The sequence below is a fragment of the Xiphophorus maculatus genome, chromosome 11 (genome assembly GCF_002775205.1).
Source record: "Xiphophorus maculatus strain JP 163 A chromosome 11, X_maculatus-5.0-male, whole genome shotgun sequence".
In the NCBI taxonomy this organism is placed as follows: domain Eukaryota; kingdom Metazoa; phylum Chordata; class Actinopteri; order Cyprinodontiformes; family Poeciliidae; genus Xiphophorus; species Xiphophorus maculatus.
In genome coordinates this window covers 12783861-12811654 of record NC_036453.1, presented here as the reverse complement: position 1 = coordinate 12811654, position 27794 = coordinate 12783861, and the positions used below count along the sequence as shown (strand labels likewise).

The 27794-nt window shown below is 42.2% G+C and overlaps 1 protein-coding gene across 2 annotated transcripts in view; it reads right to left on the bottom strand.

Annotated features, from left to right (window-relative positions):
* Nucleotides 1–26210, bottom strand: part of LOC102224370 (glutamate receptor 4) — a 92246-nt gene extending 66036 nt beyond the window's left edge. Inside the window, exons 1-3 of one of the 2 annotated variants that reach the window (XM_023341954.1) lie at nt 26075–26210; nt 25842–25974; nt 20931–21089 (exon numbers count right to left, since the gene is read on the bottom strand). In XM_023341954.1, the coding sequence (XP_023197722.1) occupies nt 20931–21089; nt 25842–25923 (241 nt within the window). In that variant the 5' untranslated portion in view covers nt 25924–25974; nt 26075–26210. Of the gene's footprint in view, nt 1–20930; nt 21090–25841 lie in introns of both variants that reach the window. The other variant, XM_023341955.1, reaches the window with a different exon arrangement.
* Between the last annotated feature and the right edge of the window lie 1584 nt (nt 26211–27794).

The window sequence follows — 27794 nt, the reverse complement described above, 5'->3', positions numbered from 1 at the left end:
GAACCAGACGGGCGGGTTAATGAGCAGAGAGTCGGGCCGAAACATGGAGCCTCGCGCTGGGAACCAACTGGGAGCGCCGAGAGGCTCCTCTGGGACCCTGAGTGTCTGTGTGTGTGTGTGTGTGTGTGTGTGTGTGTGTGTGTGTGTGTGTGGGTGTGTGTGTGTGTGTGTGTGTGTGTGTGTGTGTGTGTAAGGATTTACAGTAAGTGGTGTTTGCAGAAGAGAACCGAACACTGGAGAAAAAAGCTGCATCAGTGGCAAACTCCATCAGGATGCAGGGAGAACTGGGAACACCCACAGACAGATGGTTCCCCAGTCCTCCCAGTGTTCACAGTGTTTCCAGTCCTCCCAGTTCCCCCAATACTCCCAGTGTTCCCATCCTGGTGGGTCCAGAGATCCTGCTGGCAGCCATGCAGTGTCCACATCTCTAACCATTATCATTAAAGCTCATCCAGTAAATATCCCAGACCCAGTTTGTTGTTTCTCACTTCACCATGAAGATCGTAGCCAATCACAAGTCGACTTCTGAAATGCCTGGCTCTAACCAATCACACACCAGCTTCATCAGAATCTGTCCTGGTTTACAGTAGAAAATGGGTCCAAAGGGAACCAGAACCACAATGAATAAGAACAAAGAGAAATAAAATGTATTTTAATAATAATAATACGCTTTGAAGGACTGAGCCATAAAGATGAGAAATGGACCGGGTCAACGACTGGGGATCTGGATCTGTTTCAGTCCCACAGGCTACCAGCACACTCAAAACTGAAAATCCTGTTTCTTTATGGTCAGTGAACGCACCGCACTGAGAAAACAGTCAAACATTAACAGCGATAATTTGCGTTCATAGAACCTGCCATAAGAACAAGTCATTTTCACCATGGTATTAATTCATTTATAAATATCTCACAATCTGTATTGATATGTTGGAAAGTGGTAAAAAAAAACCCCAACAGAAATAAACCCAAAAAGTAATCGATTAATTTCTAATAAAAGTCAGGTAAACTCCACTGGGCCAGATGTGTTTTGGGCAGATTAAACTAACATGCAGCTTTCCAGCCATAAAACCTCCAGATGAAAAGGAAGGAAAACACTGTGAAGTAAAGAGGAGGTTCTGTGATGCTGTGGGCCTGATTCTCTACCAAAGGCCCTGGAACGTCAGCAGCCTGAGGATGGGCCGCCGTTTGGACTGTTGGCACGAAAACGGCGTAAGTAACGTCAACAATACTTCAGCAGAGACAGGAAGTGACCTAAAGCCTGGACCATCTACAGGAAGTGACCTAAAGCCTGGACCATCTACAGGAAGTGACCTAAAGCCTGAACCATCTACAGGAAGTGACCTAAAGCCTGGACCATCTACAGGAAGTGACCTAAAGCCTGAACCATCTACAGGAAGTGACCTAAAGCCTGGACCATCTACAGGAAGCTACAGGAGTTTAAGGGATAAATCTGATGAAACGTTCCTCCAGCTGCTCCTCATATCGTCTCTCTGGAAATGATTGGACGGCTGGAGCGCCCTCTGGTCTCCTTCCTCCTTCTCCTGCTGCAGAGCATCAATAGAGCGGCTGTGAATTGTTTCAACCCGGTTGTTTAATTGCTTCTGTCGTTCAGGACGGCTCCACACAAAGCCACCGCTGCGCAGCAGCAAGCGCCGCTGTGAGACCCAACCCCGGTGCTGGACCGACACCAGAAACCCAGTCAGTTCATTTCAGGGTCTGTAATTAATTCATCATATTTCTATCCATAAAATAAGCAACATAAATTGTTGAATAAGTAGTCATATGAACTTGTTTTAAATGTATTTAGATTATTGAACCGTCTGGTGCAAAGTATTCTACCTACACTCATAAGAAATGAGAATATTCATTCATTCTGATTTTGAAAATTGACAACCTTTAAGCAGGTATTAAACATAACATTTCATAAGGCCACGGTTCTGTATTAAACTGTTTTTCCATTACTCTGACATAATCACATCAATATTAATATTCACATTTAAATGGTTTTACTGGCTGTAAGCAGAAAATCAGTGTAAATAACAGAAATAAAAGCCTTCCAACTTCGATCTGGTGTAATTCATCAGTATGGATTTCCTGGAATAAACGGGCTTTTAAATAATGTGCCAGTTTATTAAATGTTTCTGTGTTTATCTTCCCAGAGTTTCTCTGATTGTTCCTGGATCTCCTTCAGCTCTGCGTCTCCCTCTGCGGTTCAGACACCAGCATCTTTATCGGGGTGAGCCTGGAGGCCAGCGGACTTCTTCTCCTCTGGATAAATCTCCATCTGAGGTGGACAGCGGCGACTCTGACCTCATTACTGCTGCTAAGCGGCGTTAGCGTCGCCGTTAGGACTCAGGATTTATCAGCCTCCACCTCCAGCTGCATTCCTGCAGGCGCAGGAAGAGCTGCAGCAGCGAAGCTTTCAGTGCAGCTGTCGGCTCTAAGGGATATAAAACCTTCCAGTAGAAGAGAAGGTCTTCATCAACCATGTCTGGAACATGGGTTTAAATCAGATATCAATAAGTCATATCAGAACTTTTTCTTGACTTCTAGGTTTTTTTTTTGGTTTAGACGTTTCGTGTTTGCTCATTTACTCATGTTCAGGTTCATGAGGTGAGGAAGATCGTCGTCTGGATCTTTGTTTTTTACTCTGGTGATGCAAAAACAACTTTATTCCCACATCCTGACCCACATCAACATAACGCGCGTGCGTGTGTGTGTGTGTATGTGTTTTATATTAGCCTGATGTCAGAGCACATCAGGACGTTTCTCCTCCTCTCCCCTGAGATCACTTCCTCTTCCCTCTCAGTCTCTAGTTTTTGCAATCGCTTCATTCATCGCAGGTTTAGTAGATTTTTTTCCAGCGTTTCCCTGAAAACAAAGACTGATGGTTTACATTCGTTTTCTATTACTCTCCTAACCCTAAACCTCTGAATAGACTATTTTCTTAAGGTGCAGACACAGGAAAGATGCAAATAAAGTACACAAGAGAAAAATACTCCAAACACAAAATGGAAATATGCTGTAAAAATGAAAAACAGCAGCAAACGTTGCAAAATCTCTCAACAGAACAGAAAGCAGAAGTCCTCCTGACCAGCAGGGGGAGTCGACCAGCAGATGATCTGCAACACGATGCTCAGTAAAGAAGAAAGTTAGAGGAAGAAATAAAAGCTGCGTTATACTTTTTGTCTTTTACATTAACAGCAACAGATTTATTTAGGTAATATTACCGACTCCAGACGCCCCCTGGTGGCCTGGAGGACTTCTGTTTAGTGGAGCGAGCTAGCAGAGTTTGATACTCGACGTTTTTGTTATTTGTAGATTTTTTTTTCCATTTTCTGTGATTGCAGCTTCTCTGTTTAAATTTGTTTTTTGGAGTTTGCATCGTTCATGTGTCGTTTTCACCGCCATATTTCCTAAAGATTCACCGATCTGACGAACGACGATTCCTGGTCTTCATTAGGATTGTGACCGGTCCAGATTTTTTATTCTGACTTTCAAGATCAGCTCAGACCAAAATGCACTGCAGCTTCAGCCCGCAGCACCCTGAGTCACCACCGTGCTTCAGTGTGACTGGTTTTCACCTCCACAGTCAACGTTATAATCAAAGTTCATCTCTGAATGGAAAACCTGGCAGTCTGAGCTCCACACTGATGATTTCTGTTTGAGTGAATGATCCAGTAACTGGATCAGCAGCGCTCATGTTGAACCTGCTGCTTTTCTGTTCCTCTGCTACTGAATTATTCATCACCTCTCCAGGCGGCGACCGATCCGGTGCTGCTGTTATTTTAGGATCAGATCTACGTTTCCTTCCAGGTTCTGAAGCAGACGAAGACCCGGTCCAGTAGAAATCAGCATTTATTGCATCATTTATCACGATTAATTACAATTAATATTTAAAACCGCTAAAAACTGTCAAAATATTTAGTCTTAGTAGCCTATTTTTTTCACACTATTTGTCTAATGAAAGCATCAATAAATACAGATAAATTAGAAAATATGATTAAATCCAGTTACTGTGGGCAGAAATCAAACTTCCTCATGTTACAGCTGTCCAGATGAAGCGTTTTATAAAATAGGAATATGTTTCAAGCAGGATTTGTGTTTGTGGGGCCGTAATTACTGTGACACACAGTTACAGTCATGGCGTTACTTTGGATGGGAACTGATCTAAATTTATCGATACAGATTCCATTATTGATCTCGCTTATTAATTCTGTTTGAGTTGGGAAATAAACTCTTTTAATTCAAAATATGAACCATGTCGTATTCTAGGGCCACTTCCGGTCTCCACAGGAACAGGAAGTGGCCCTGCAGGAGGCAGGAAGAACCCCAGATCTATGAATGATAGATGTGTCAGCGTGAGGGGAATCTAGTCTGGAATAGACTAGATTCCAGACTCATCTAGTCTGGAATATTCCCAGTGAGTCGGATTTATGGCGTTGTTTCTCATCTTTTGTTATTGGTGCAACGCTGAAATTTCATCCCGCACATGAAAACATAAAACATGCCGTGAATGCAGAGCAGCAGCTGAAGCATGAATACATTATGTGTGGAAAACAGGATGAAGACGGATTCATTCTCCATTCATGGCTGAAATAATATTCTGCTGTTAATCAGTTTCTTCAGCTCCGCTGTAAAACGTGAAGCAGAACCGAACTACAGAAACGGTCCAGCTAGAGTCAAACTGGATCAACTTCATGAATATCTTCATTCTTTAAACGAAGAGCAAGTAGTTATAAAATACTCTGAGGTGAGGATTGTTTGCATGCCATCGAAATAACTTTAGTTCTATTAGAGAAACTCATTTATACAAACATTGCCGAATGTTTGTTTGGATCATTTTAGCTTGAAGCTCCTTTAAACCCCCAGCCTCACTGATTTAATGCAGAAATGATCTCAGACACGAAGGTTGACATTCAACTAGTCTGAGTTTATGGATCCACCGGAGACATGAATATGAAGCGATTCTTCACCAAATAACTCCAAAACTGTCAGATGGCTAAAAACTCCTCATGGTAATTGTAACATCAGTGCAGCAAATTATCAACCTTAAATTATGTTTTAACTAACCCTCAGAAATCAGAAGTGGGAAAGGTGGATTGGCGCATTCTTAATTTACATCATTTAATCACATTTTCAAGTTGACTGTTTTGTCGATGCTCTTGTGGAACAGAAAATGGAGAAAGTAGAAACAATAACATTTGAGATAATGTCAGTTCTTCTTTTTTTTACCATCAATAACTGAAGAATAAATCATAATAAGACATTTTTCCCGATGAATGCCCAGCTCTAAGTTGAGGAAGGAAAAGCCGGCCATTTGCATTTGCTGATAATGACAAATTCTTCTCCTTCTCTGCCCTCTCTCCTCCTTTGCGTCTGCCTCTTTGATGGTGTTTGTCGGACTGAGATGTCCGCTGATGCTCCCATCATGCTTTCTGTTCCCACAGGAAGCAGCCAGTCAGCGGATTTAGCAGAGATCTGCGGTCAGGACTCAAGGACGATCCCTGATCTCCGCCGCAGAGCACAGGGGCATGATGGGAGCCGTCCGCAGTGAAAAGCTCGATTATATGAGTTTTGATTGCCCGAAGTGAGCAGCGAGGAAAAGTCAAGGGCGTGACCTCCAAATCCACAGCTAGCCGTCTGAGGGAGTCTGCTGAGTGTTAGCCGAAGGGTTCAGGAGGAAAATGAATCTGCAGCGTAAGTTCTGTTTCCTCTGCAGTCAGCAGTAAGCACAAAGTGTGCTGCTCCTGCACCTGATACGTCCGCGTCGCTAATGCAAAAATACCTGCTAAACATCAATAAGTGAGAAGCTGAAAAAAACAAAAAATATATACTCAATGCAGAAAGGTTCAGTTTTCCACCAGTGTTTAGAGACCCAGCAAACTTTGTTTTTAGCACTAGAAACTGATGTTTACAGTAAGAATGCACTGTTAGCTACAGATACTGATACTTTTAGAATAATTACTGTTGACGGATATCTGCATGATGACTGAGATATGCAGCAACACTAGAGGTTCAAAAACTATCAGGAACTGGATCAAAAAGCTGTGAGGGTGATAGAAAGTTTTCCTGCAGCTGGAAAACATCAGAGGTACTTGGGAATTCAGCAATAGTTTGGGCTACTTGGCCGGTCAGGAGGGCAAAAGAAGATTGTTTTTTCAAAGTCATAGATCAGGGGTGTCCAAACTTTTTGCAAAGAGGGCCAGATTTGATAAAGTCAAGATGCCTGGGGGCCAATAGTTTGTTCGGACATTTTTTAACTACAAAAGTTTCATGCAAATACACACTGTTATAAAATAATTTTCATTGTCACAATTATCTTTATTTTTCAAATGACAAAATAACCAAATATAAGCCACTCAGGCAACTCTAAAAACAGAAATTCTGCTTTTCTTTCATATCTGGAGAGTCAGATAACATTGAACACACTGTATAAAATACCTTAAATTTACATGAGTTTAAAAATATCTTTGCCTCAAGAACATTTTAAACAGGAGTTATAAGTAATGCAAAGTTGTCTGTTATTAAATTTTAAAACAAGTGAATTTTGCTCGTCATTTACAATATCTTTCAGAAAGTAATAATTTGTATCACATCTACAGGTTCATAACATCAACAGTAAAAACCAAATCTTACTCAAGAGTTTAATAAAAATAAGTGCCATAAATCCAGGTGCATAAATGTTCTTTGGCTCTTCACTGCTGATAGTGACAGACGTTGCCGTTCAAAATACTCAGTTTCATGTCCTCAGCTCTCAGTGCCACACTGTTACTGCCAGGCAAACATTTTTCTCAAATTCTTGCTTCTTCTCAGGGCAAAATGTTCTCCACCATTTTCATAACACAGTCTTTGATAAATGTACCTTCAGTAGAAGGTTTGCCATGTTTAGCTATTAACATTAACTTCATAGCTTTGGTGGTATTTTCTTTTGACTCAGGCCCAAAGAAATCGCTGTTGTGATGCCAGGGCAGCTTGGAGTTGCTTCAGTTTTTCAGCATGGTCACTTCCTGTTAGCTTGTTGTATGTGTTAGCATGTTTAGTCTGGTAGTGTCTCTTTACGTTGAAATCCTTAAACAAGGCAACCGTCTCATTACAAATTAGACAAGCACAATTGGCTTGATTTTCAGAAAAGAAGTATTATAATTCCCATCTCTCTTGAAAGCGGCGGCCCTCACTGTAAACTTGTTTTCTTTGCAGTGGCCATGGCAGAAATGAATGGAGAGCGGTTCGCTGCACGGAGGCAGAGACTGATAGTATTAAAGTGGTGCTGCCACCATTTGGTGAAAGGAGGAATTACAGTTTCAAGTTTTATGATTTATTTATTCTGTTTGACAGTGGAGCCATAAATAATACATTATAAGACCGAAGCTGCGGGCCGTATGAAATCTGACCGCGGGCCGTGATTGGCCCCCGGGCCGGACTTTGGACATGCCTGTCATAGATTTTCAATTAAGAGTCATGATTTTTAAAAGTCATAATTTTACCTAGTAATTAATTCGTTTATAAATGTCACAAATCCAAACTAAATATTTAGGTTAGAGCTAAATAGTTAGCTAGCAAGCTAAACATTTAGTTCCAAATACATTTTGAACTCTTTGAGCTAGCTTGCTATTTAGCTAGCCAGTTAGCTCAGCGTCATAGACATTTAGCATGCTAAATATTTACCTCCAAAGTAAATAATTAGCTAGAACTATGCTAAATATCTAGCTAATATGCAAAAATGGCATGTTAGCTAGCTAGCTAAATATTTAGAATAATATTGAGCTAGCTAAATATTTAGCTAGCTCAGAGCTAAACTTAATATTTAGCTAATTCAAAGTTATATATTGTTAAATAAATATTTAGCTTCAAACTAATTATTCAAGTTGCTAACTGAATATTTAGTTTGTTACTTAAATATTTAGCTTGAAATTGTGAGATTTGAATAATGAAAGAATTATGAAAATATGAGTTTGAGCCTCTGTGTTTTTCTCTGACAGCTAAATTATCAGTGTTAATTTTTGACTGTAGCTTTACATATAGGAGAGTTATAATTGAGGTTGTACGCTGAGTAACGCTCAGAAAGAACTAAAGAGGACAAACAGATTCAGAGAAGGCCCTGAGGCTCTGGAGCAAACCGCCTGCAGTAATCGGTCGAATGAGTCAGTGACCTCCTTTAACTCGCCTCTCATTTTTCCTCTTTATATCCACTTTTATCTGTAATTCTCATTTTCAATCAGCCTCACTGAATCAGTTGTGTTTCGTCAGATTGATTTTCCTGAAAAACTGGAAATTCAGAAAGTTTAAGGTGACAGGCAGGCTAATAACAGCATCTCAATATGAAAATGTTTTAAATGTTCGTCTGAACATTTTGGATTCTGGTTTCCTGTGACCAGTAAGTCAGCGCGGTTTAGATTAAATTCAAATCACGTTCGAGCGGCAAGTCACTAAAAATCATGGAAGCGGCCCAGGTAAATCACAAATATATTGATAATTCAGCCATGGTGCTCATCATCCATCAGCCAATCAGAGGAGATGTTTGTACCTGGGAGAGACAACCTATTACGTGAGAAAACTGTAGGCGGCCATTTTACAGAAGAGCGATGGATTCAGCACGTTGAACTGTGATGCTGTGAGACTTTCACACAGTGTCTGAAAAATAAAGTCTTCATCCTCTTCCCACTTCCTGTCATCTTCTTTGGTGTTTCCGCCAGCAGTAACATCCGGTTGATCATGTGATTGATCATGTGATTAGAAAAAAGTGTTTCCATTGCCGTTTTGAAAATACATCCATTTTGATACAGTTGAAAAAAACCCTCATCCTAAATTTGCGTGTTTCTACGAAACAAATTTATTTCAGTTGGCTGGATGTCAGGCTACATGGAAACACAGCTACAGACACTCTGAGGTCTGTGAACAGGAGCGCCATCGGCTGACTCCTCTGAGCCACAGACGTCTGGATGGAGCGGCTCAAACTGCAGGTAAAGGAGCAGAAACATCCAGCTAAGAGAAAACATCTGGGGTTTTTACAGAGTATCATCAGCCTGGCGGGCCTCCAGGCTTTACCTGCCCCCCCCACCAGCCAGAGCATTGTTTACTTATTTTAACTTATACACCGCTAATAGTGATAGCAAAGACGGGTTAAGCTAGATTGATGTACAATAAAACATCAACGATTTTAGCAGACAATTATCTATTTAAAAAGAAAATGACATTTGATTGGACATACACAACGGACAGAGAGATTAGTTTTATTAATTCACTGCTGGATTTTCTTTGTCGTTTCCAAAAATTTCCTGTCAACTTTGAACATTTTTAAGAGAGAAACCCGGTGGGGCAGCTGGCGGTCGGCCTAGCGCCCCCTAGCGCCGAGCTGAGCAGGTTTTCTGGAGGAAACGCTGATTTGGTGGCAGCTCTAAGGAAATCCGTTTCCAAGTTTCAGTGTCGTCGTGTCGGCTGTGTGAAGGTCATGGCGACCTTGGGCCGGTTTCCACCTGGAGTGAAGCAACACCTCACACACGGCTTCAACAGCAGCAGAGAAAAACCGACTCTTCCTCATCAGCTCATCCTCTGGCTCTCTGACCACCATGTGGGGAGGGGGCTTGGATAAAAGCGAAGTAATTGGCCAATCATGCAGCAATCAGGGGCTTTTCTCTGCTGGACCGCTGGAGAGAATTCAAAAGCTGCAGCCACTCCAGCAACACACACACACACACACACACACACCCACACGCACACACACACACACACACACACACACACACACGCACACACACACACACACACACCCACATACAGTGATGGTCCAGAATTGATAACCAGTAATCATCTGATCTAATAATAGATCAGAGCGAGCAATAGTACAGGAGCGAACACGCTGCTGCTGGTCTCCATGTTGGGACCCAGATCATTCCTCTGAGGGAAAACCAGCAGCTGGACGACACAGCGCCTCACCCACACACAGACACACAACCACACGCAAACACACTCACACACACACACACACCTTTGCTGACACTGAGCCAAGTCCTGTTACCGGACGAGAAGCAGTGACATAACAGTAATGACATAAGGATGCAAGATCAATAAACTTTATAATGAACATTTAACACTGGAACTGGAAGACATTTTAAATATCATTTTAAATATAAGTTTAAAAAAAATCAGATGCAACATTTTAAATAAATAAACAAAACAACAGAAACGACTAGGTTACACTATGTTGTTTTTGGTCGTTTTCAGGACAAAATGACAGTTTATTAGACTTTTACAGGGCAACGTTGCATTATTATGTAATTATCAATAAATTACTTGATAATGGTCCCAAAACAATCATTTATCTCAATAATTACTGGGAAAAGGGATCGTCCAGTAAAATGTCGTGCACAGCTTATTACTAAATATCACTAATGTATGTTATGTTCTTTTGACTTTTTTCTTACAATACTGTTCTATTAGAGTAGAAAGCTAAACATTTAGCTAGCAAGCTAAATACTTAGCTTAAGACTAAATATAGCTTAACGTTAGCCAGCTAAATATTTAGATTGAAGCTAAATCTCAAGTCATCGACAAAACTACAAAATTCTTCAACTAAAATGGAGCAGAAAAAATCTAACAAAAAAGTTAAATAATCAAAACATTAAGAAAAAATAATTGCTCCTTCCAAAAACTACTAAAACTTAATGACAATATTAGTCAAAAAATAAAAAGAACAGTAGAAAAGAGTTGAGCTGCAAAGAAGGTTGTATCTAAATGTTCTGATGGCCATTTTGTGGTAGGATGTGGTTTAGTGACGTTGGTCCAGTGAACTGACCCGTTGGTAAAAATGCTTGTACTCTGGCTGGCTGCACACAGAGAAACTCCTGGTTTCCCTCTGAGAAAAGAAAACCGAGCGGAAACCTGAAATCTAACTGGAAACCTGATTAACACAAACTGGAACGGCGTGCTGTCCCAGTGTGCTGGGCATGCATCAGAGCATCCAAGCAGACTTCTAGCTGAGAAAGACGGTGACGAAGACGCTGCGTCTTCCTCTTTAAGCGTTCCGACAACGCGTCCGATAATAACTCAGCTGACACGTCAAACCGTTTCCATTCAAACGGCGACAACATGGCGGCTCCGTCTGAACCGCTCAGCCTCACGTTTAACCACAGCAGCTTCAAACCGTTTCCTCATCAACACCCAGCAGCAAAACCAACCAAACAAAACCTCTTCCTCCTCCTCTTCCTCCTCAAACATCTGATCAACACCTGATCATTTTGTTCTTCCCCTAATATTGACGCCTTCACATTTCCCCCCTTCTCTTCAGGGGAAAGTCATTAACCAGAGAAACAGTTTTCCAAACCAAACGTGAAAAAATAATCACTATGCTTGTTCATTATGATTAAATGTGATTAACCGCTCATTTTATTGGAAAGCTGAGTCCATTTTCACCAGGTTTGACCCAAACCCAGGGCCTACGGAAGCCCTGAAAGGCAAAAACACACTTTCTAACTCATATATTCTTTTGACTTTACAAGTTATGCGCAAGTAAAACGAAAACAAAAGAATGTGCTTTAAAAAAATATTTTAAAACTACGTTTTTGTCCTTTGAAGGTTAATAAAAAAATATGTGCAAAATTTCATTATTTGTGTTTTTCTATTACTTCTGACTAAATTTCTTTAATTTGTACAGGGAAAAAACCCCAACAGAGTGAAAAAGAAAAATGTGTGTCTTCTTTTTTCTCACCGAAGTCCTTTAGTGAAGAAAAAAACATTTCTGCTGTGTTAATCTGCTTTTCCTCTCATCTGACACAAATGATGTTTTTGTTTTGCTTTAACAATTTTTTAAAATATTTGTTGAATCAGAATGAAAAGAAGACAAAAAATACAATAGAAATATTCTTTTATTGTCCCACAATGGGGACATTTCAGTCTAACAGAAGCAAAAATGGCCAATAGACTTACACAAAAACAGAAGGTAAATGAAAACAGAAATATCTAGAATATTTTTTTACAGCTCTGTGCTTTTAATAATAATTTTTTTTTTTTTTTACAAACAAAAATCATTTTGGAAGAAAAACTGTAATTTCTGTGGCTTCTTTTATTCATTATTTCTAAGCAGCCGACAGACGTGTAAACAGGTCAGATTAGACTAAATACCTGACGAGCAGCACATCACCTTACATTTACCCATCTCTGCAGGCCAGCTCCACTAGTTTAAATGTAGACATTAAACATTAATATGTTACAGTTAGACTCTGATGAGCTAATTGCTTAATTACAGGCATTTTAAACTCATAAAATTTTATAAAGCACCTTTCAAGATATAAGAGTCCCAACAACGCATAGAAATTAATAAAATGAATATGTTCCAACTGGCTTTAAAAAAAAAGAAAGAACAGAGCTTTGCATGAATAACTATCTAGTTTGGTGATATTTCTCACATGATAAAAACTAAATATTTGCAGATTTTCCACTGGAATGTGACTCCAAATTATTCATGGGAAATCAAACTAATGAAAGATTTTTTTGGAGATAATCTACCATCTCTTAAATTATCAGTAGGTTTAAATGAGCTAATCTATTAGAAATAGCTCATTTCCACATCAATCACTTATTAATATTTGCAAAATAAACATCAAGTCTGAAAACATTAAATTGTTTTACGGACTGAATGGTCTGTTCTTTGTGTGGTAAATTAGTGTTTTTTGGTGTTGAACCCTGATAAATTAGTGGCGTTGTCAGTTGCTATGACAACGAATCTGTGTGTAGCGTAGCGACGCAGAGAACGAGAAAAAAAGTGGTTTTGAGTTGTTGTGATTAGCTGTGGCGCAGTGCACTACATTAATCATGCTTATATCTCCTGGTTTCAATAAGTTAACATCATTTATGTACCGCGGCAAATAAAAGAATCGGCTTTTCTTTTCCTGCCTTGTGCACATGCGCGAAATTTCCGGATGTAAACAATACATCACTTAGTGAAAAAGTTTCTGAAATAAATGGACTTTTCTGTGATATTCTTGTTTATTGAATTGACAGGTAGGCGCAATGCTATCAGACAGAAACATCTGTACACGTTCTTACCGCTAATAAAGTGATGAGAACCAATCCGTGATGCATTTCCTCTGGGTATCAGCCAGCCAAAGTCCTCAGCGCTCGATGTTTCGTAGCAACCGCCCCCTTCAGACGGGATGTAATGGAAACTTCTCTCTACTGTTTTACCGCCTTTGTTTTCACGGCCTTGAATCGAACAATATCCGACAACCGCGGTTCTCCAGCGTGCGATCAATGGACCTTACCAAGCTCCGCCCACAACCGACCTAGAAAATCCCAGGTGGCCGCAAGTCTCACAAACAAAGCCTGGTGGCGCATTGTTTCTATGTAAACATGGCGTCTTCCACTTAGACTGAGTCTCTGCAGTGTATTTCTGACTGGATTAGTGCATCATTTCTACCGGATTTTCACAATATATCAGCTACTACAATGGACAGAGGAACTAACAAGTTCATGTCATCTTTTTTGGATGAAATCAAGGTGTTTGAGCCACACGATGCCTCCAACATTGTGCATGTCACAGCAAAATGCTTTCACTCGATGAGGAAAACAGCAGATCCACACACCCTCTACATCAATATAGCTGTGGACAAAGATCACTGATGCCTATTGATCTTGCAAGGCTGGGTAAGTCGGCCAGTCATCGTTTTATAGGTTACTTTTGAAATCAGTGGGTGATTCCTGTGGTTTATTGGCAAATGTTTGAGTGTGCCAAGGCCTGATACACTGTACTTGGTGCTAGCGTGGCTAACATGAGTAACAGTTTAGTCCAAAGCCTTTTCTGCTAAAATAAAATCTTTAGTGTATGTCAGATACAGACACATTACATATTGATCTGTTTAGCTAAAGTAAGACTGTGTAGCAGACAGGCTTCAAGGTGTAGAAGTTGTATCAGTTCTGCCATTGTGCTGAACTTAATTAACGGGAAGCTAAGTGTGTTTGTGAGACGGCCACGCACGTGACCACGTAGGATGGGCATCAGCCAATGAAAAGCGGCCCCTGTGGTAAGGTCCATGAAGTGGAAAGCCGCTTCGCAGGACGGCCACAGAGCACCCGGATGTTGAAGGCACGACGTTATAGTTACAAAGCGGCCAATACAGGAGCGCCATTCATTGTTCTTGCTGCTTATTGGCTGAACCTCCAAAGAGCGAAGGGCTGTTAGCTTGTCTAGTAGCCTTAGGACGTTTTCCATTGTACTTATTAATGAATATTATGGAATATTTGCAGTTGGAACCATTAAAATATGTTGTTGAAGGTGTTTTTAGAGGCGGTCTGGAATGGTCACAAACAGCTGTGGTTTCCAACCCTCATTGTTCACTGTGAAGCATATATTTTTTAAACTTACCTATTTATATTTGACATATTTTTTTTTATTATTTGTCATTAATTAGAACATTCAGTGAAAATTATAATAAGGTGAAGAAAAAAAGCAAAGTGGGACTGCACTCCCACTGCAAATTAGATATGCTTTGACTGTGTGAAAAGTTGATGATTTTGTCTAATTCTCTCACACTTGTTTTTATCGAATGGTTTGGCAGCCAATCGGTACAAGGCAATAACAGGACGAAACCAATTACTGGTGTCAAACATTTTTAAGAAGATATTCTCTGCTCTCCAAATCACCCACTGCTTATGTCAGGATACTATTCAGATAAGCGTCAAATGAAAGCAGGCTTGGTGTTCATCACTTAGTTTATCTGTTTTATTTTAATATTTTCACCGATATTTGATAGTATCATGACTGTCTCTATGTTCGTCTTAAGTTTCCTCCCTGTGATATTAACCGAGGTTTTAGCTTCATGCTTTCCTCTCGGTGCTCCTCCTTCTCTGATAACTACTCCTAGTTCAGCTGATTGTTTGTTTTTCATGGCCTCTGGTTTTTATCATATCATGTGAAGCACTTTGTGTTGCCGTCGTGTTACAGCTGTCAATAAATAAACACTGATTGATTTAAAAGATGCTAAATTATTCTGCAGCCTGAATGCTCCTACGCGGGAAGATTTCACAGAGGGATCTTCACTCTGTCAGCCGCTTCTTCAACTCTTTCCCTTCAGGCTGTAATAACGGAATAAATCAATCATCTGAACGATCGTAGCTTGAACACAGCGCATAAACACGCCCGTCCGGAAGCACCTCGGACCAGGAGGCGGAGGAACAACGAAGGGAACAGACGGAAAGCAGAGCTGCGCACACTGACTAACGAAGAGGCGATAAAGGCGGCACCAAACGTACGGCGGCGGCGTGAAAGTAAATGATGTCGGTTAATCTTGATTACTTTTTTGGAACGCCAACGGCTCCTATCTAAACTGGAATCTGTGCACATTCACCTTGTTTAGTGTAGAACAGATGGTTTCCGGGTTCTTCAGCTTCTAGTCAGTAAAGTAACAAAGAAGTGATGAAGTGAACAGATCCTGACAGATCAAAACATGTAAACATGTTTTCCTTTAAACCTCTACAAAATACAGGAAGTTGCTATATGTCAATAATTCCATAAGACAGATGAAAAGTACTAGTGTGAACAAGAACTCTTTCATCAATGTCGAGGAATTATTGACGTAAAACAAGCTCTTGAAAAGTTGTAAGTTAGTCTTTCTCATTTCTAGTGAACCAAGACATTTGCACTGGAAACTAAACAAAAATACTTGGTAAGATTTTGTATTTATGTAGCGTAGTGACCCCAACACATTGGTTTGTACTAGTGATACCTCAGCACCACAATTCCAATAAAGAAGTATTGAATTGGAGCAGACAGGTTTGGCTCGTTTTGATCAGACAGACAGCAAAGTCCTAACTTCCTCTGTGAAGACATGTTTGTCTTTCTGCGAGGTTTTCCTTTCATCTGCTCATTATTCCTGCTTCTCTGCTGCTTGACTGCATTAATCTCTCATTAGCAGACCTCTCGTTTTCTCCAGAGCCCAACGTTTCGCACAGAGGCAGCCAGTGACGAAAAGGCCTCAGCGTTTCCGTCCAAGCGGAGGCATGTCCGGACAAACGGGGCGCGCGGCGGCCATTTAAAGGCCGGCAACAGCAGAACAAGGAGAAGTAATCAAGCCCAGCAGGGCTGACATCAGGCCGAGGAGACGGAGAGAGGAGGCGTGCACGTGAAACCGCGCCGCGCTCGTCGCAGGAGCAGAGGTGGCTGCCTGCTGTCTGGATGTGGAGTGAGTCAGAGCGCCACGCTGAATATGAATGACTCAACGCACATTAAGATGTCACCGATTGAATGGAGGCCAAGGCAACGCGGAGGAGGGACGCCTTAACCCCTTCCTGCCCGGCAATCATCAGGCCTCAGCCTGGGCACACGAGACGAAGGCAACTCGCTCTCTGGGGAGCGGCCATGTTGGTCATCCTCCTGTTAGGATGGCGGCCATGTTGGTCATCCTCCTATTAGGATGGCGGCCATGTTGCTCAGCTTCCTGTTAGGATGGCGGCCATGTTGGTCAGCCTGTTGTTAGGATGGCGGCCATTTTGGCCAGCTTCCTGGTAGAACGTTTGCATATCAGAGGCTTGTAATGAATGATCACTGTGACTCAAACTCTCCTTCCTCCAGCCGCTCACATCATTTACGTTAAAAACACTCGACTCTCCGAGAGCCGCCCAGACCGGCTGCCTTAAAGAGAGTCACTCATCGTTTCTCTGCTGCACCGTGAGGCAGTTAGGCTGCTCAGTCAGCTCATCCATCCATCCATACATCCATCCATCCATCCATCCATCCACCCATCCATCCATCCATCCATACATCCATCCATCCATCCATCCACCCATCCATCCATACATCCATACATCCATCCATTCATCCATCCATACATATTCCTCTGAGAGGAGGTGTTCTGAATGTGCTTCTTTTATTTTGAAAGGCAACATCTTTCCTTCCTGTTTACCAGACTCCGCAGCGATAAACAGAGCGAAACTCCTTAATCAAATAAAGACTGATGCAGATGAAAGCGTTTGTGTTTATTAATGGTTGCTTTAGAGGCGTAGTGACCTCAGGGTGAACCGAGTTATAAATCAAACACGTGTGAAATCATTTGTGTCTGTGTCCACAGGAAGATTATCAGCGACACGGAGAACATCTAGCTTGTCCTCTTCCTCCTCCCACCAATTATCTCCATCATCCCCCCTGACAGCAGCCTCCCCACATCCCACCGCCTCCCCTGGCCTAACCCACTACCTGCCCTCTACCGCCCTGATCACACGCAGACCTTCTGAGGCTCCGATGGCTGAGCCGAGCAGCAGCCGAGGAGCAGAAATGCAGTGAAATGTAACACGGAGGACTGGGGGTGAAAACAAGCCGTGTGGGTTCGATCTCAGACTCCCAGCTGACCCTGAGCTATCACAGCCATTGATTGGCTCATGTAATTCTGCTCTGATTTGGCTCGGCCAATCAATGAGCTGCAGACCGACTTTCAGTGGATGTGGAGCCATTAAAGTGGGAAGTGGAAAAGCCAGCGTAGCGTTCTGTGGAGGGAAAGCGTTTTCTCCGGATCATTTCAGGATCTGAGCGTGGAAGTCTTGAAAACTCCCAGCAGGAGGATCTGAAAACATGCAAAAATCTAAAACGTTCAGGTGTTTGGACGAAAGTTACACGAGAACACACGAAGTGGTTGGAAACAAACTGATATGACAAGGAAGTCCAGAGGAGGTCGGGGTCAATTCACAGTAGTCCAGTCCAGTTCACCTTAATCCAACTCCAGTCCGGTTTGCTTGGCGAGGTGTGAATGCTAATTGCCTACAAACCGTGGTCTCAGTTCGTTTGAAGTGAACTCTGGTTTGGTCCGAATGTTTTCGACCAACACCACTCCAACAGCAGGAAGCAGACCATAAAGGGATTAGATGTTTAACATGGCCAGTTTCTGTGCAATCTGACTGCAGACAGAGCCAACCCGCCTTTAAACTGGCCCGGTTGCCATGGTTACCCACTGCTGTTTTAACATTAGCTATGGCGTGATGAAATAAGTTATCCTACCAAGCAGACATTAGTGAATAAGATTTGTCCTAATGACCCAAATTTTTTTTTTTTTTCTTTCGAAAAATTTTTATTGTTACTGTATACATTAAAAAATTACATTATTGCAGTTATACAGAAATTTTTTTCAGGAACTTACAAAATCGACCTAATGACCCAAATGTGTTAAGTGGATAAATGACAGGAAAAACCAAGCAGTCATTTTGACTGCAGGGAATTTCCTTCCAAAATAAAAGCACATGGTGGTTTTCTTACGGTGCTTGGTCATCCTTACAGAAAAACTCCCATGAATTTCACATAAAAAAACAAACATACAGCTGCAGCCTTCAAGGCAGGTGGTAAACGAAGTAATCGGTGCAGAGACGCTGCACTGAAAATAAGAACTTGCAACTTTGTAAGTCATTTTATTTGCATAATTCTAAATAGTTTAAATGGTTGGAATAATATAATCCTGCTTTCTTTATGCAAGTGACATGTACAGTACAAAAGTTGCTGACACAAAGTGACGTTAACTGAAAATCCCTCTACAAAGCAAAGCATTCTGGGTAAATACAACCAAGACAAATGTCTTGTAGTGTTTAGCCAAAGACCAAAGAGAAATCCCCCAACTGTTCAAATCAGACACCACTCCATTTTAGCAGGGTTTCCTCCAGTGAATCATCAGCCTGGCGGGCACCCGGCTTCATTTGCCCCTGCCAGGCTTAGCATCATTAGTTTATTTTAAATAGGATTGTTTATACACCAGTAACAGTAAAGGTAGATGAATCTAGATTTACAGTTGACGCATTGAACTGGCTGTGAACCAATTGCTCCATCGCTGCACCTGCACACTGACATCACACAATATTATACCAGACTACGATGCCATCCCATAAAACTTCAAATGTTTGCAACATTTAACATATTTCAACACAAAAACATGGTGGACTTAGCAGGTTTTCTGGGGGAAACTGAGTTTTGCTTCCATTTGGTGAGGAATGAAGTTGTGCTCAGTGTCTTCTTCAGAGGTTTTCATGTCTGTCTGGTACTGGAGATCCTCCCTCCCTCCACCATCACCATCTGGATGATCTGAGTTACAACGGCCAGACGGCCCGTTCTGCCTGTCCGAGGTAAAACCCAGCTGCCTGCAGCCTGCCATGCACCAACATGAAGCCACTTCATTCTCTGCTTAATTTAGCCATTGATTTTTTAAAACAGCAGATAGTGGGAACATCAGGCTGAGGTGTTTTACGGTCCTGCAGCCGCTGACAGAGTGAGCGGGGTGAGAGAGGGAGGACGATGCTCCTCCAGGGAGAACATCCCCGCCTGCTGCGGTTAGGACACCCAGGCCCGGTGTGGGTCCGTCTTCCTGTCGCCGTCGGCAACCATGGCTCAGCTGTTGACGCCGCGTCATCAGTACTCAGCTGATGGAAGCACAGAAACCTAACTCTGTTTGGGGGAGGTGGAGGACACCGATAATATACCCGTAATTATCCATTTTACTCTTTACTTTATGGCTGTGACTTCCAGCAGCAGATGGTCGTTTAACCAAACTCACTGCGATGTTCCTACACTGATCTGAAATGCTAAACGCACAAGCAGAATCAGCAGAAATCCGTCAGCGTCAGTAAAACTGTGAGGGAAAATCACCCAGTTTTCCTCTACTGTTTATTTATTCAGCCATCAGCAGCTAACATCTAGGAGAAAATTCAAAGCAAGTCTCTTCAGACCCGGACCAACTGATCCTGGTTTTCAACAGGAAACCAGCTGGCTCTTTAGTTTTTATGAATTTAACTAAAATATCGTCACACAAACGTTGCCATTTTGTTTACGGTGCAATGCATTCTGGGTGGACGACGCACGCTAGGTGCAAAAAAGCTCTAAAAAGCTAGCTGCGTCCAGAAAGAAGACTTATCTTTGCGGACTGAGTAATGGTCCGTCCTTTACATTTGAACCAGAGCGCTTTGAAATAGAAGGTAGAGAAGAAATGATGAGGAGAAATGAAGATGAGGAGGACCAAATGGAGGAAGAAGAGAGAGCCGGTCGTTAAAGCCGGTGTTTGTGCTGCTGATGTTTGGAAATGCTAACCGGAAAGCGGAGCTCCACTTTCCAACTCAAGCTATTGATGGTTAGCATCGAGATCAAAACATTGTGAAAAAGACGCTTCATTGTCACTTTAAGCAACCATTTATTATCTGCCAAACTGTTTTGATTTCATATTAACTCTAACTATCGGTGTTAGCTCCTGCTAATGGCCTAAACTCTAGTTATTGGCATTAGCTCTTGCTAATGGTGTTAGCTCTTGCTAAGATAGTAAACAATAGATCCTAAGCTGATCAGGTTTGTTTGTTTCAACATATCTCATGTATCACAATGACACTTTTTATATGAGATATTATATTACGAAGACAATAAAGATATACAAGTTTTTCTGTATCAAAAAGCAGCAGTATTTAGGTTAATAGGAAAATTACAACATATTTAGGCTAATCTGGCTTTAAATAACTCAAACTAAACTCTGAATTAAAGCCATAAGAAACAATATTTTCAGTTCAAGTCCATCACGGCTGTCTGTGACATCAGAAGAGTAATTAGCATGTTAATAACTTTTCCGAATCAGTTGCTCGCTGCACAAAAGGACAAAAAGATTCAATGGAAGGTCACAAGTTCCTTTTTCCATGTCATTAATCTTAAACTGACCAACACAAACCTCGGAGAGCATCGACTGAATGTGAACGTCAGAGAGAAATAAGATTAAGAGAAGCAGAATCTCAGAATTCTCTTTTTTTTTACTGCAGCTTTTCGAACCAAAACAGAACAAAGTTTAATGTTTTAACCGCCTCATTAATTACACGCTCACTTAAATCCCCGACGCAGAGCAAAGCAGCTAGAACCAGCAGAGTTACGGTCGTTTTTCAGCCCGTTATTTCTACTGCGTGCGTTGAATCAGTAGGAGACGCTGTGGACTCACAGGCGTTGGTGACGGCGAAGCTGTTGGCCGTTTCGATGTTGTCCACATGAGGCACCAGGTTGAACGGGGCTTCCGACGCGTTGGGGCTCGTGTTGTGCAGGAAGATGGCCAGGCGGAAGGCCGTGTACTCTTGATCCGTGTTTCTGATGAACAGACCACCTGCAGACGGGACGAAGAACATTCAGACCATTCAGCCAGGAAACAGCAGCAAAGAAACGACACAAACTGCAAAAACTGCAAAAAAAAAAAAAAAAACTAAACTGTGGAAACACAAATCCTCTGCTTCTGCCTCATACAAATGGAGGAGGAGATTTAAGGACTCCTGTAATAATTTAAGCTGATTTTCATGTAAAATGCCCTGCATCATTTTTAATTTAAAAACAAAAAGTGTTTTCATAAAGACAAAATCACAAACACAGCGATAAAACAAGCAGTTAAGAATCAACGCCCTATCCCCAAAGTCTGATAAATTCAGATTAAAATCAAAACCAGCGATGGAAGATGATGGAAAAGCAGCGGCTTCCTGATGGAAATTATAAATGAAAACACAGAAACGCAGGAATAAATGGACCGGAAGCAACGAGAGAACAAAATCTGCCAAAGAGGGGAGAAAACGGACTGGCTTTTAAACATCTGGGAAGGCGGATGGCGGCAGGAGAGACACGCAGGAACGATTGGGACAAATCTCCCTTTACTACGACTTCATTGTTGTGAAACTTTCTCTGTTTTTTTTTAATCTCGTATTATGTCTTTATTCTCATATTATCTCAACTTTTTTCATTTGACTTTCTTCTTGTGTAATAACTGTTTTTTCTTGTGTCATATATTTCTCATATTATTTAGACTATTCTATGAATAATTTTGACTCTTTCATTGTATGACTATTCTATTATTACAAGATTTTTTTTGTATTATTCCAACTTTAACCTTGATTTATTAAGACATCTTGATCGTACCATTTCTTTAATCATATTGCAACTTCACCCTGGCATTGTTATGATTACATTGTCATTTTATTTTGACTTTATCCTCATAATTAAGTTTTTTTCCCCCCCAGTTTGAGTCTAATGCTTCCTGCACGCCTGTTTCTGTGTCCCTGCCTGTTTGTTGCTCGGCTGGATGAGGCGATGCCGTTCCTGCAGCCTCCTGCCGGATCCTCTGAGTGTTTCTGTTTCTTAGCTGAGCGCTACGTCAGCCTGGCGCTGCGGATCAGCCTCGTCCGCTTCAGTCTTCATCCGGAGACCCGAACTAAGCCGCTCGTGGTTGTGCAAATGTCACAGGTGTTAGAAGTGGTTTGTTTCATATTTTGAATTCAGACTTAAGGCAACATTTGCGCGGACGGGACAGTGTAAATGTCATTTAAAGCTAAATGTCAGAACGGTCTTTCATGGCTGACCTCTTTGAAGAAGGTAAGGCTCAGAATAATTCACTCATCTTTACGCTCGGTTCAGGTTTCACCTGAGCGCACAGATGACCCCCTGTTGTCTTCTGTGTTTCATTAGCAATGGGAGAAAATGAAACCCTCTGGTAAGTCTTAACAGTGGTTGTTACGGCCCTGGGCCTTAATGGCTGGGTTGCAGGTGTCTTGTTGTCTGTCTTTGTGCTCCTCCCCTTTACAGGTGCTGCTGATTTTATTCATTTGGAGCACAGAGCATTTAAACCTGGCTGTCTCCACCTTCTGGGTCGCCATCAGCGTCCACTCTGCCTCGATGCTTGCGGTGTTTGGTTGCCAGGCCTCAGCTCCCCTCCTTTTGCACATTTGAGTTTGTCTTTGTTTTTGCACTTCAACAATTCCATATGCACTCATACATCACATCCAAGCATTTGCATTACACCACTGATACTGACATCCTCAATCCATTGTTGTTTGTGTTAATAAACATTCCTTTTTATGCACTTTAATCCCTGCATGGTCTCCCGTTATTGTTATGACCTTGAGCCAGTCGTAACAGTGGTTAACAGTCTCAACATTTAGGTTTAGAGCGCTTCCCTCTGATCCGCCTGAGTAAAACCAAGAGGAACTAGTAGTTGTCTTCAAAGGTTAGGAAGAACCCAGAGAAACATGGTGGTGGCAGCATCATGCTGTGGTCCAGAACCCAAGAACACAAGCAGCAACCAAGAAACCGATGCTAGAAAAATTAAATCATTAGAAAATGTTAAAGACATGAACTATAATGTAAATAAAACGTTCTCCCCTGATCCGAACCGGCCCAAAGCATAACCAAACTAAGGGAATTTAACACAGACTATCGCCGTCATCAAAATGATTAGATCTGCTTACTGAAAATGAAAGGAAAACTTTGTTTATGTAGCACCTTCAAGACATTAACAATATTGTCAGTACATCCAATAGTTAATCCAGTAGAATAGTTTTACATTTGATTTGCTAGGTAGACATGTTAGCTGGACTTAAGATACATTAAAAGAATTGAAATTGTTTCAAATTAAATGTAAGATTTAAAGGAATCAGATCGTTTGTTTGTAAAAGAAACTTTCCAGCCGTTGCCTTACTACACTATTCCACTTGATTCTCATCTCCCTTCAGAGTCTGTCTGGGATTTCTCCCATTGAGCTCAATTTCAATTCCTATTTGAATTTAATTAATTCCTCTGGTTGAATTTTAATTTAGTTTTAATCAGTGTACAGAGGGAGGAATGATGTGTGCGATTTTCTGAACTGTTTCAGGATTGCAGTCTGCTTATCGACTCTTTACTTGTGACATCAGGCTCTTCAGAAAGCGAACCACTCAGCCATGACAGACCTTAAAACAAGTTAGGTGAGCGCTAACTCCTGTAAAGCTGGTGAAAGACGTACAGCTGGTCGCCTGATGTCACTTTTATTTTGCTGATTTCACAGTAGAAATGGTTACAGGGCGCTGAGCTGCACAAACAGACAAGGACGTAAACCAAATTTGATTCAATCATAAACCTTTTGACAAAGAAAGATGACGGCGATGGACAGCACTGGTTTATTCATGGATTTGCTGTGAACGTTTTTTTTAGAAAGTAAGAAGATTAATGTTAACTTAATTTATAAGCATGATTCGTAAGATACAATCAAATACAGCACTATGGAGAAGGAACCATTAATAATTATTAATGCAGGCTAAAAACCACCACCATTTAGCCTAGCATGCACGAAAAAACTGGTTAGCATGTAGACTTTTGTACAGTATTAATTCTGCTTTGATGTAAGGGGAAACGCTGTTTTTTGTGGCATGAAATTAGGCAAAGTCAGTTATTTGATCAAACCAACAAAAACGTCAGAAGGGAGAAACTTTGGGTCGGTTTCTAAGCTAGCTAGCTACTACAGTTGGCTAGACAAGTTAGCTTAACTCAAACAAGTAGTAGCCATGAATAAACTGCTAAAAACAATTTAGGAAAATAATGGCAGTCCCTTCCATGCCTCTCTTCCGGCCTCCATCATGGCGGCTCGGCGTCGCTAGGTGACGTAGTTAGATACAGTTTAGTAATGGCAGCGGGTGAAGTGAAACGAAGCCGTTCAGTCCGTGTCGGCAGTTAAAGTCAGAGCAATATTTAAGCTCTTGGAGGTGCAGGCTGGTTGTTTACAGCACATTTCCGGTTAGCTTCACAGCTGAGCGCCACTTACTGACCATTAGCGATCGGGTAAAACCAGATCCGATCGCTTCTCTTCGTTTCTCAACACCCAGATGGTCCAGATCTTCTGTCCGAAGCAAAGCGCAGAAAAACCGGAGCGGCTCACCAGAAACCTGCGCATCTGCAGACCTCTCTGTCTCTGAACCTGAGGGGTTGTGGGTGAGAATCCCGGCGGAAGCGCTGGTTCTGCTGGGAGTTATGGTTTCCATTGGAGAGGTTCTTCCTGGTTCTGCTGCGTCTTCGACACGTCAGCACGAACCAACGAACTGAGCTGCTGCCATTTTGATTGGCCAAGCCGATATCGGCGTTAACGAGCATGTGAAGAGCAGGGAGCGGGGGGGGGGGGGGGGTGCCTAATAAAGTGGCCTCCTTTGGTTCTGAAGAGGCTCCATGCACGGCGGAGTACCTGTGATGCTGTGGACCGTTTTACAGACCCGGATCCTGTAGAGACGACCTCAAACAACCAACTAACAATCCAGATTTTGCTCTAATGTGTCACATTTTCTAAATGTTTCATTTACAGAATGTGTTCATGTTTCATATTTTTTCTCTTGATAGAATTATTCATTTCTGTTCCAAATCCACGGAGTCATGATGTCGGAGGCTGCTGGACCTGGACCAGCCTGGACCTCCAGGTAAAATGCGAAGCGGAGTGCGTGTTGTGCGTGTTGTGCGTGTTGTGCGTGCGTTGCGGGCGCAGGTCAGCCTGGGCCGACCGGAGGTTGCATAAGCTGCGTTATCTGGCAGCGGTTCGGTTAAACTAACGGTAATAAGCTGCGATTGTTGGTTTAAGCAAATATCTGGACGCGCACACTCACACGCACACCGGTTACATAAAGCTGCAGCCCGTAGAGGTGACGCTCTGCAACGAGCCCTGAACTTTGACCTCTCCTCTCCCCTCCAGTGGGTCGCTCTGGTAGTTGCGGCTCGTCGTTTCCCTCCAGCCTCTCTGTGGTTTTTCCTCTCGGAGGATTGGAGGCTTGTTTCTGATTTTAGAGGTGATCAACAGCTGGAGGTCACGCGCTGCCCTTCCCTCTCTAATGGAAACCATAAAGCTGTCACCTCTCTGCTCCCAGCAGGAGCTGCAAAGTGGTTAAACTGGAGGGAGACGAGTGGGACCCACACACATACACAGAGAGAGTCACAGTTTACCGCTGTGATCTGCTGCAGTGGCCGCCTGAGCCCGCAGATACAAAGCGCATTAACCCTCCTGACTGCATCCTGGAGGAGCAACCCGAGCGCCGCCGCATCCGCAGCCGCATGCGGGACGTCCACGCAAGCGAGCCGCACTCACCGATCTGAACGCTGCTGGGGAAAGCTCCCATCGCGAAGCCCGAGAACATCCACACCATCCAGCCACAGGGAGAAATCCTCATCTTGGTTCCGTGATTAACTGAAGAGCAACATCGAGCAGATCCTCTCCCTTCCTAGGGCAAAAGCAACATCCTTAAAAAAAAAAAACAACAAAAAAAGAAAAAAAAAAAAAACCAAACACTCCAAAATAAATCTAAAGAAAAATCTGCAAACAGCGTGTTGTTGGTGCGGAGAGCAGCGTGCGGGTTAAACATCCATGTCCGCTCCGGCGGCTGCTCCTCCTGGGTCCCCTCCGTCCGGCGCGGGAGATTTTTGCGCACAACAGCACCAAGATGAGGGGCGACGCGGAGATGGCAAGGAGGATGATGATGAGGAGGAAGAGGAGGAGGGGAGGGGAGGGGAGGGGGCGGGCATCAGCCAGCGGCGGGCAGCGCGTCTGGATGCGGCGCAACTGGCAACACAACCGCAAACACACATGCGCCTTTTTTTACGGTACCGGCGCAGCCCGGAGGGGCGGCAGACACAGGGACCCTCCCCTCCCCCCAACACACACACGCACACACACACACACACACACACACACACACACACACACACACACACACACACACACAGTGGGACCCCAAACTTCTTAAACTGCTGACATCAACACACCCAAACATCCTGGACGGACCGGAAACAGGCGGGACCGTCAAAGCACATCGCGAACATTTTACGTTTCTGTTGAAATAAATAAATACATTTTAACATCAGACAGTAAATATAGATATAAAACCTAAAACAAGAGTAAAATCTCCAAATCAACCACAACCCGTGTGAAAAGTGGTCACACCCCTTGTTTTCCTCCCATGTTGTATTATTATTCAAATCACGAGCAAAGCACAGAAATGAGTTTAAAACCATTAAAAACTGGAAGACTGATTTTAAAAAATAATCCAATTTGGCTCGTGTTAATGCTGAGGAGAGCCGGGATGATTGATTTTACCAACTGAGCCTCGTTTCAATCACAGTTCTCTGACTGTTTAATAAAACTCAAAGCAAACTGATGCTAAATACAGAAAATCACATTTAGAAATAATTATTCCAACATCATTTTTGGCGCCCCCTCCAGCGTGGCGCCCTTCTGACTCATTGGGGCGCCATAGCCACATTTCTTTTTTTTAGCTAGCTGTATTAGCATTGTCCTGCGAAAAAAACGCATCACAGTTTCCTAGAAAAGTTGACAGTCATTTGATTCTAGTTTTAGCTGTGAAATAAATCACTCTTACCACTCTACACATCACAGATCTACGTTTTTAAAACTGAAGTATTAAAATATTTTATTAACCAAACAGGCATAATGTGAAGTTTTTCTCATCAGTAATGCGTCGTTTTGTATTCTTGACGTGTTTACAGACAGTTTGGTGGTTACAATCTGAGCTTCAAAATAAAAGCACATTTTAACGTCCGTCTTCCTCGTGTCGCCTTTCTTCTGTTTGATCTCCTTTATTTAACCAGATGAAACCCCGCTGAGGTTTCTAAGACGTCCTAATTAAAGCAATGAGAACATGTGGCGTTAGTTTGCTGCTCCACAGAGACGATGACGATCTGAGTGATTTCTAACCTTCAACATTTATCCCCAAAAGGAGAAAACAAAAAGAAAGTCCTAAACAGAAAAAATTCAGCCCAGACTTTACGCCAACTGAATAAAACCCAATAAAACCCTTTTGCTCAGAAATTCTTTGTCGTGGAACAATAACTACATGCAGCATGAAGGAATGTTTCACTCCTTACCAAATTAATCAAAAATACAAAAAAACAAACAAACATAGAGCCAACTAAAGAGCGGTGCAATAAAAATTTTACTACTGCTGAAAACCACAAAGAGGAAGACATCAGGAAGCAGCAGGAGGGTCCCCAGATGTTCCTGATGTTTTTAATGAACTCTTCCTGC